The 10,145-nt window shown below is 33.1% G+C and overlaps 2 protein-coding genes across 8 annotated transcripts in view; one reads left to right on the forward strand and one right to left on the reverse strand.

Moving 5' to 3' along the window:
• The window catches only part of LOC125073238 (glycerol-3-phosphate acyltransferase 1, mitochondrial), a 56,022-nt gene extending 53,934 nt beyond the window's left edge, over positions 1 to 2,088 (forward strand). For all 4 annotated transcript variants that reach the window (XM_047683990.1, XM_047683988.1, XM_047683989.1 and 1 more), the window contains one exon: positions 225 to 2,088. In XM_047683990.1, the coding sequence (XP_047539946.1) occupies positions 225 to 415 (191 nt within the window). In that variant the 3' untranslated portion in view covers positions 416 to 2,088. The remainder of the gene's footprint in view (positions 1 to 224) is intronic.
• A 32-nt stretch (positions 2,089 to 2,120) lies between these two features.
• Positions 2,121 to 6,067, reverse strand: LOC125073239. Of its 4 annotated transcripts, none has more exons than XM_047683995.1 (5): positions 5,940 to 6,067; positions 5,636 to 5,803; positions 4,900 to 5,214; positions 3,635 to 4,399; positions 2,121 to 3,169 (listed from the first exon to the last, which is right to left on the reverse strand). In XM_047683995.1, exons 2-5 carry the CDS (start codon positions 5,798 to 5,800, stop codon positions 2,972 to 2,974), a joined length of 1,443 nt encoding a protein of 480 aa, XP_047539951.1. In that variant the 5' UTR covers positions 5,801 to 5,803; positions 5,940 to 6,067; the 3' UTR covers positions 2,121 to 2,971. The 4 variants fall into 4 exon arrangements, with proteins under 4 accessions (XP_047539951.1, XP_047539948.1, XP_047539953.1 ...); XM_047683992.1 differs by having other exon boundaries at positions 5,878 to 6,007; XM_047683997.1 differs by having other exon boundaries at positions 5,895 to 6,004.
• Positions 6,068 to 10,145: the final 4,078 nt, after the last annotated feature.

A 10,145-nucleotide genomic window follows, 5' to 3' on the forward strand; every position in this document is an offset into this window, starting at 1 on the left:
TTACGAATCTATCCTAGTAGATAATCTCAACTCTTATGGTAATAATAACAATAATAAATATTTAACTTATACCAACAAATCGATACAAATAATTTAAAAGCAGAACAAAATTTAATGATCATAATTAAAAAAAAATATATATCCAATTCAATTTAAAATTCTTTGTTAGTAACAATGAAATATGACCAATTAATAATTCCCGACTTAACCGTAAAATTTTTCAGGTGAAGCAGTTTCGACTGATGCTATAAAGAATTGCCTCCGTCTCCTACGTCAGTGGGGCGTCATTGAGATGTACACAGACAATCGGGAGAGAAAAGTACGGATATGTCCACCATATAAGAACAAAAGCAATATTGACGATATTTGTGCTAACATACACAAGTTCAACATTGACACACCGTTGCTCAAGTGACAACAAGTGAAGTGAAGTGATTTGAAGTGAAATGACAAGTGTAGAGTGTTATTATAAACCAGTTTAGGCACATTGGAAATAAGCTACATTCGTAATGTTTGGGTGAAGTTATTTTTAATATATTTTTTATTTGGCATATTGAAAATACATAGAGTTCTTTTAAAAATGTAGTACTTAAGTACTAAGCTAACGAGTGATATAATAAAATGATTGCAATGTTGTATGTTAAGATAATTGAGGAATCTCACGAATATTGCATTTATTTCGTAAAAAATAGATTTAAATGAATTTCACTTGAAGCGATATCTCTTTATAAAGTTTACGTTCATCGTACAAAATTCGATTTAAAAATTTGTTCAAAATTTCAGAATGAAATTATAAATTATGCTGTTTAATATTCAATTTTAAATTGAATAAAATCACATTCACTTTGGGAATATGTCTCTATACTATAGATAATCAGTTTATTCAAATTAAAATGACAATTAAAGCTAAGGTAAAGCTTGTTTTGTTTTGTTTTGGTTAATATTTGTTTTTCAATGTGCCTGTATAAAAATTATTAACTGGCTGTGTAACAATACTTTCCAGTGATTCTGACGTGGTTACGGCGGTTTTTGTGATCTAGTATAAGATAACTATATATAAAGCTTGTCGCAGTCGTCTGTCATATATCATTTCATAGGGATACTTGGAGACCTATTCTGAATGAAAATTAAATACAAAACACTACTACTACTACTAATAACTTTATTTTATCATGAAAGATGCAGTGTCCTGTGTTACTTTATTTTATGAATAACTTGTTTAAGGTGTTATTTAGAAACTATAAATTATGGAAAAATATCAGCGTTATAAGAATCATTGTTACATCTAGAGCTGATAATTGCAATTTAGTTTGCAAAAATGTAAAAATCAAGTCAGAAAAATGTATGTAAAAACAAAGTTATATCAAAAAAACAAAAACATTGAGTAATTAGTCTGTTACTACAACACTTATGGCATGGTTACTGAGGCGAACCGTAATTGTTATTATTGTCGTAAAATCTGTACGAAAGAGCGCTTTAAGCAACCGCTTTGTGTCTCTAAGTTTGGCGGTTAGTAAGTTTGTTATTTTAAGCAATTTGATTTGCTGCATTAATAACTAGAAAACAACGGAAATGCATTTTATTTATATCGTAAATCAGCTACTCTAACATTAATACTTAACAGGATTCATAAAGTGAGTGAGTATAATTATTAAATGATACGCGATAGACTTAAATGAAACAGTTAGCTGATCACATCTTGTATATAGATTGGAGACTTTGTCCTTGAGTTTGAAATAAAAATAATATGAATATTTCGTGAATTCGTTTCTTTGAACCAAAAGTAGAAGGTAAGCAAAAGTATACTATAGAAGTTAAGTAAGTAAGTAGTACATAGTCAAGTTACTATATTTAGCATTTGCTTTACAGAGTTAGTCAATAAAGATTCTAAAGTGATTGGAATATTCTATTAAAAACAATTTCACAGTTTCTAAGTCGATAAAACATTTTGTAGTTTACGTGTATGGGCGACATGTGTTCATTTTTTTTTATTTATTTATTCTTATGTAACATCCATATGTACATGCTACAAAAATGTAAAATATATCCTTAAAACGAGTGGAATAAATGAATTCCTTTATATAAATATTATGATTACTTTATTTATTCTGTTGAGGTTGAGATAATATTATTTACTAGCCGCTTTGACTGACCGATTAGCCTCGCAAAGCGGCCTCGCTTATTGTAGATATTCATTAAGTACAAAACTTGGCTCGGGCGAGGCACATCTCGACCGAAGAAAGCACGTCTCGACCGATCGATGAAATGATCTCAACTCTTCAACTTATTTGACATAAAAAAATGCACGCCGATAATAATGTAACGTTGAAGGATACGCCTTCGCGAGTGAGTTACAGTAAAAGAACATTATCTAAACATATAAAATTGTTTAACCCAAAAGGTATTTATAAAAAAAAAAAACTGTAAATTCAAAACACGTAATGTAATAAAATATAACTACTTTTAGAACAAAAACAAACAGAAATTAAATATTAATTATAGATAAATTTAAAATAAGCAAAAGTTAAAAGTAAACAAATTTATCTCTTTCTTTTTGTTAGATTTATGTCTAAAGAACAAATTTTTCATATTGATTTATTCAATATAAAACACATATTTAATACTTAACAAACAGAACAAAGTACAAAAATTAAAAATAAAGGTAAACATTGCAAAAGATTTACTAAGAATTATAATGATAAAATAAAAAAATAGAATTTATATCCATGTCAAAAATGTATAATGTTAGATGAGGTTAGAAGAACATAAGAAATGTAAGGTATTATAGTGCTGTAAAAAACAAATCGTGTCATAAGAATTAAATTACAAATAATAACGATATCAACTTAACATAAGAATAATAAAATTTAAAAAACAAATTTTTAGATAAAGGAAAAAAGTCAATGACTATTGATATATTTTTCATTTGTGCCTTTTCTTAACTGTCTTGTATTCCAGAGATTTATAACTCTCATAGGAATCGAGAAAATAATTCAAAAAATAAATTTCGTTCCCTACCGGCCCTTATATGAGGCAAATGATTTTGTAGACGTATTTGAGCAGCTACTTTTTTTTCTTGGTGATTGAATGATTTCAAATGATTTTTTAATCCTTCCAAACTATTTTCAAAGAAATTGCAGTATCCGCAATGATAAACTGACGGTTTTACCTGTAAAATGAATGTACGTGAAGAAAAATTCCCAAACATTTATTTCAAAACTACAATAAATTGTTGAACATATTGTGCATCACTTATGTTCTTTCACAACACTTATTTCTTTTTTTTTTTATAGAAGACCCAGGTAAGAAAATCAGCAATTTAACTGATGATTATAGGTATTACATGGATACACCATTTCATTTGTTGTATTTTCATTAGTATTGATAATTATTTTTCCTACTTACCAGTGAAGGAAAAACATTGTAAGTGGATTCCTCATATGTGTCTAATGAAATTTACATTTGTAACCTACTAAGTTATATTGGAGCAGCTTGGTGAAATATGCTCCAAATCTTCTCAAGGAGAGTAGGCCTTTGCCCAGCAGTTTATTTATATAAATTATATATATTATTATTATAAATTTATTTAGGCTGATGCTTCATAATCATTAACAAAGTCTAAAATTTATCTTACCTCTCGCACAAATTCCGTTTTGAAATCTATAATGACAGGTATTGGCTCCATTTTTTTTATATGCCTTATATTGTACCTGTGTTCTTCAATCGTATCAGAATCAAGTGTAATATTACATGCCTGACATCTCAATTTACCTAAATGTGTAGTTATCAAATGAAAACTAAAAAAGCTTATGCAAATTACATCATTAATTATAAAATCCCAGTGGGAAATTCCCTTTACTGTACATGATTCATCTACGAAGATACATGTTGGTACTTTATTTATTGTGATTTTTGTTATAATTGCAGACTTTTCTTTATGAGATGATTTTGCCACATGTTCCTTCATCATCTTCAATGTTGAATTAAATTTGATATTACAGAATTTGCAATATGTGCCATTACGTTTATATTTCAATTTGTTTTGTTTAGCAAATTCTAATGCTTTATTTAAAGCTTCAGATGGTGTTAATAATTCATCTTTTGTATCAGCTATTTGAGAATTTTCTGAATCATTAACATATGCAACAATTTTATTCTGAGACTTGTCCATAGGGCCTTCAGTATCAATTACATTTTCTGAATTAGTTTTACTGGTAGATTTTTTTGTTTCATTATTATTTTTATCATGAATGGGACAATCAGAACTAATAACATGCTTTTTAACATTTTGACATTTCAAGTATTTATTTTTGTGTTCAGATTCATTAAAATGTCTTTCTTTAGATTCTGCAGTAATTAATGAATTGCAAGTCAAGCAGTTGAATGTGTTCTCGTCAACCTAAAAAAAAATATATGTGTACTTATTTGCGATGGCCCAGGTGAGAATTTGTGAGACTTAACTGATAACTGTAGGTTTGAGCCCAGGTAGTTACACTGAATTTCCATTTGTATGATTCAAATTATACTTGGCAGTGAAGAATAACATTGTGGGAAAACCTACATGTTATGTGTAATTTCCATGACAGTCTGTTACACATGTATCCAACAACCACATTGGAGCAGAATATTGGAATGTCTATACGCCTTATTCTTAATGGGCGAATAGGTCTTAGTCAAGAGTGGAATCATTTACAGGCTGTTACTTTATCATTTTTAATTTTTTAATAATATGTAACAGCTTAATATATTGACAGCATATTTATATAGTTTTTTTTTTTTAATCGGTAATAACTTTCCTTAGTGATATTAATATTTAATTATACAGTTGTAAATAACTATTATAGTTGATATAAACAATTTTTTACCATTACCAATTACAATTAAAAAGATAAAACTTACCTTCCGATAAACATATTTGTTTTTATTCAATTCAAATTTACTCTGAATAAGTTTTAATATATGTGAAGTCTCTTTCCTATGGTCTTCTTCATTTGAATAATCTACATTACATATTAAACAGGATCCATCAGCTAAGCCCTGCCAGGCATTCTGCTCGATTAATATGTCATCAAATGCTACGACTCCTTCGTCAGTGTCTTTTAATTGTTGGATACTTTTATTGTTAACATGAGCAACTTCATTAATATGAATTCTAGTTTTAGATTTCGTTTGTAATATCAGGTTGCAAATTTCACAAAAATATCCCACTTTTACCTACAAAATACATATTTATTACTGATAAATCAAAATTGCCTCATGCTCAATTGAAATACTTATAAGGCTGTAAATTCAGAGGTTTGGGTTCAAATTTAATTTCTAGTATTTTTTTTAGTTTATAGTCACTGAAAAACGTCTAGATTATAGCCGTTTGTTCAGTCTTGGCCTGAACTGTGTGCGGTCGTGTTTACTTTGCCATCCCATACGATTAAGTGAGGACAGAGGTAATATAGGGTGTACTTGTCGTGTAGTCATCATTTATGGGTGAAAAAGTTCAAGATGAAGATAACATTATTAAGAACATAAAACAACAAAGTTACAATACCTAAGTAAAGGTATGAAAATAAAAAGATTAATAAATATATCTTACTGATATATATTAATATACATATCAGTAAAATATTTAAGCATGTACTACCTTTCTGATGCGGTCTTCTTGATAACTTTCCACATAGCTTGTAGATGCAAAAGTCTTTTGATGAGCAGAATCAATGATATGCTTTTCAACGTCCTTTAATTTGAGATATGTGTGACAAGATAGACAGAATGAATCGGCGATCCCCGTTATGACTCCAGACTCCATGGCCTAAATTATAATATACGTACTTATAATCAAATGCGACATGAAATTACATTTAATAAATAAAATATTTTGTATACAATTCAAAGCAACAGACAGAAGTTAAGATAATTAAAAAAAAACCCCAAGCAATCTCACGCACAGTTTATTTACTGGAAATTCGAAACTGAACTGTAACTTTAATTAAACTGAACTATTTGTTTGCAACAACTTGATCTTTAAACAACTATTGATAATTTTTTAAATTTTGGGTAAGTCCCGGCAACTTTAATCAGTGTTACTAGAAAAACATAGTGAAGAGTGGTTTAGTGCTGCCACCTACGCCACTCTATAGCAAGATCTAACAATATTTTTGATTGTGTTTGTTACAAAAAGTAAATTCTGTGGTTAAATATTTTATTTACTTTTTACTTATTTAGGTCTTGCTTGACAAATCCTAAAATAAAGTAATTGAAACTCAATTTTAAATAATAATATGTAGCTTTTGGTCGCTTAGCATTATACGGTTTTTAACTGAGTCGGGAGGAAAAGTCGATCCCCGGTGCATATATTATCGAACCCGTACATTTATTTCATTGTTTTTATACCTTTGTCTTCTATGCATACTAGCTTTTTCGTCATTTCAAAGTAAAATATAATATTAATATTTAAAAAAATACTTATTACGTAATAATAAATGTTTTAGGATTAACTACTTTTGCGAGAAACAAATTTCACAATCCTTTGCACAGTGGGCAACAGTGCAGTATGTGCTATACAGTGTGACCATATATGACTGGTTCCTACTATTTTTGAGGTTTTGCCCAGGCATGATCGGTTGACGTTTTATAAAAGTATTCACAGTATTATGTAGTTACGGGGTATTGAAAAAAAAAAACATTAAGGCAACTCAAAATGTCGATACTTTTATTTTCCCAATATTTGTAGAGACATAAAGACGTAAAAGCACGTCTCTAATTCTCTATGTCTGATGAGTTTAGTGATAAATGATAATATCTTATAATAGATCTTAAAGTCAAAGATGATTCAGACGTGGTCTTTTGAAAACCTGTTACAATAAATTGGCAACCCGATATCTGCTTTGAAAGTCATGCTCAATTCCATTAAATTATGCAATTATGTTAGTGTCATAGTTTCCATAGTTTCAAAGCTATGAAACTTTCGGCTACGTTACGTTACGTACGACACGATATTAATCATTACGCGTGTTGTTTGTTTATTACATTACATATATAAGTTGTAAAAACCTGAAAAATCCCTATCTTGTATTAATTAATGACATGAAAATACATAAAGTAATTTTGAAAGATGATTTGACAACTTAGCGTACATACTCAAGATAAGTTATTTAGTAGGCCAGGTAACGACACTATATTTTAATAAGTTTAATTAAGTTTATTCGGCTTCACGCAGAAAATGGGAACGCTACCAAGACTGGGCTAACGCATCAGCGTCTCGTGATGTAAATACCAGCGCAATCAGAAAGGAATATAACTCTGCCTCTAGGTCCTTCAAAAACGTGATTGCTAAGGCGAAGACGGAGTACATTGGCAGAATTGGCGAGAGACTGGTGCGCCTCCCTTGAGGAACACGTGCGTTCTGGTCTCTCGCCAAGGCTGTCTTAGGGAATTTCTGTCAGCCTTCCTTACCATCTCTGCACAAGGACGGTGAGTTATTGGCCCATACAGCGAAGGAGAAGGCTGATCTTTTAGGCTCTCTCTTCGCAGCGAACTCGACTCTGGATGACCGAGGAAAGTCACCACCAACAATCCCGCGGTGTGATACCACGATGCCGGAGGTTAAATTCCGGCAAAGTGCAGTTCGTAAAGCACTTCTTTCCTTCGATATTCATAAGTCGAGTGGACCCGATGGCATCCCTCCAATCGTGCTACAGACTTGTGCTCCCGAGTTGGCGCCGGTCTTAACGCGTCTTTTCCGGCAATCCTATGCATTCGGCGTCGTCCCGAACTCCTGGAAGACTGCTTTGGTGCATCCGATCCCTAAAAAGGGCAACCGCTCAGACCCGTCCAATTATAGGCCTATAGCCATCACCTCCTTGTTCTCCAAGGTAATGGAGTCCATTATAAACTGCCAGCTCCTGCGGTACCTAGAGGAGTACCAGCTGATTAGCGACCGCCAGTACGGTTTCCGTCGGGGTCGCTCAGCCGGTGATCTTCTAGTTTACCTTACTCATAGATGGGCGGAAGCAGTTGAGAGCAAAGGGGAGGCATTAGCAGCCAGTCTGGACATAGCGAAGGCCTTCGATCGCGTATGGCACAAAGCGCTTCTTTCGAAGCTTCCTTCCTATGGGCTTCCCGGGAAATTATGCAATTGGATTACCAGTTTTTTGGCAGATCGGAGCATCAAGGTCGTTGTCAACGGTGCATGCTCTGACTTAAAATTCGTCAATGCTGGTGTTCCACAAGGCTGCGTTCTATCACCCACTCTGTTTCTTCTGCATATCAATGACTTGTTGCAAATCAGTAACGTTCATTGCTATGCAGACGACAGCACCGTAGACACCTCATACACCGGCCGTGCTAATATTTCTCGGGAAAACGTCGAAGAAAACCGGAACAAACTTGTATCTGAAATCGAGTCTTCGTTAAACAAAGTTTCGAACTGGGGTCGGCTAAACCTAGTTCACTTCAACCCCAAAAAGACGCAAGTTTGCGCGTTAACTGCTAAAAAAACACCATTTGTCGTATCTCCACGATTCGAGAACATTCCGTTAGCCGCTACAGCTAGTATCGGAATACTTGGCGTTGATGTTTCGAGTCTCGTTCAGTTCCGCGGTCAATTGGAAGGCAAAGCCAAATTGGCATCAAAAAAGCTTGGTGTGCTCAGCAAGGCAAGACAGTATTTCACGTCGGCCCATCGTCTAAGACTATACAAGGCGCAAATTCGGCCTCACATGGAATACTGCTCTCACCTCTGGGCGGGTGCTCCACCAGCTCCAGACTAATATAAAAAATTACTTAATTAATCTACCAGCTCCTTCCATTTGACCGTATCCAACGTAGAGCGGCTCGAATTATCGACGATCAAGCCCTTTCCGATCTGCTTGATCCTTTGGCTTTGCGTAGAGATGTTGGATCGCTCTGCATCTTCTACAGAATTTATCACGGGGAATGTTCCGAGGAATTGTTCGGATTAATCCCGGCTGCTGAATTTCACCTTCGGACATCTCGTCAAAATTCCAAATATCACCCGCACCACCTAGATGTCCGAAAATCCACAACAGCGCGATTTTTAAGACATTTTCTGCCTCGCACAACCACTCTGTGGAACCAGCTTTCGCCGGCGATTTTTCCGAACCGATACGACTTGGGAACCTTCAAGAAAAGAGCGTACTCTTTCCTGAAAGGCCGGCAACGCACCTGCAAGCCCCCCGGTGTTGCAGATGTCCATGGGCGGTGGTAGTCACTTTCCATCAGGTGAGCCTCCTGCTCGTTTGCCACCTTATGACATAAAAAAAAAAAAAAAGTACAGTATAAGAATTAATACATTTAGTACTTTTTCTTCGTTTTATGAAAAAACATTAAGGTATACCCTCAAGTTTAAAAATTGTTTAAGTCATAAAAACGCATTATTAAAATGCGCAATGAAAAATCCTAATTTTTAGTCTGTGTATTACTACGTATCAACGATAGCGATTGTAATTCATTATTTTCTCAAAAAACACCAGTATTTATAACAATTAACAGTTCAGTTTATATGTATTATCTATGTGTTGAATGAATGCCGGCGTTTTTGCGGGAATAAAACAGGTTTAAAATTTGATTTAATTTTATGGCAAGAATTTATTTTGCCGAAATATATTTTCTTGTGGCGATTTATTAGGAAAATCAACATTTTGAAGATTTTTTTCAAACATTACAGTTACATTAGATTACCCTACACATACAACCGTTGATATCTAAAGACGCACTTAAAAAAATAACAATATTCATGACAAATCAGGGCCTCAATTCGAGAAACATTAAGGAACTTTGAATCCGTCATTATCCTTTTCTCAAAATTCATTCACTGACTATCGATAGTATTGATCTCTGTGATTATATTTTCGATAGTACTATCGATATCTTAAATAATTTTCGAGGTCAACTATCGATAGTCAAACTATAACTATATAGTTAAACTATCGATAGTTCGGCAACACAGCTCTATTCCCACAATTATAGGAACAAATTGACACGATATCATTGGTCGAGAGCTCGTTTAATCTATGATAATCACAATGGTTTTGCGATAAAATGGCGTTTTAAACGTCGGCGAAACTGTTGTTTAAATTTTGGAAGTAAAATTAAGTGGGGATATTTACCATGGTTTTTATTTTTATTTGGTG

Source organism: Vanessa atalanta, chromosome 23 (genome assembly GCF_905147765.1).
Source record: "Vanessa atalanta chromosome 23, ilVanAtal1.2, whole genome shotgun sequence".
In the NCBI taxonomy this organism is placed as follows: domain Eukaryota; kingdom Metazoa; phylum Arthropoda; class Insecta; order Lepidoptera; family Nymphalidae; genus Vanessa; species Vanessa atalanta.

Coding starts and splice junctions, on each gene's coding strand:
- LOC125073239 (XM_047683995.1), bottom strand. CDS start 5,800: ATGGAGTCTGGAGTCATAACGGGGATCGCCGATTCATTCTGTCTATCT. Junction 5,215..5,635: donor AAGAAGACCGCATCAGAAAG/GTAGTACATGCT, acceptor TGTATTTTGTAG/GTAAAAGTGGGATATTTTTG. Junction 3,170..3,634: donor AAACGGAATTTGTGCGAGAG/GTAAGATAAATT, acceptor TTCATTTTACAG/GTAAAACCGTCAGTTTATCA.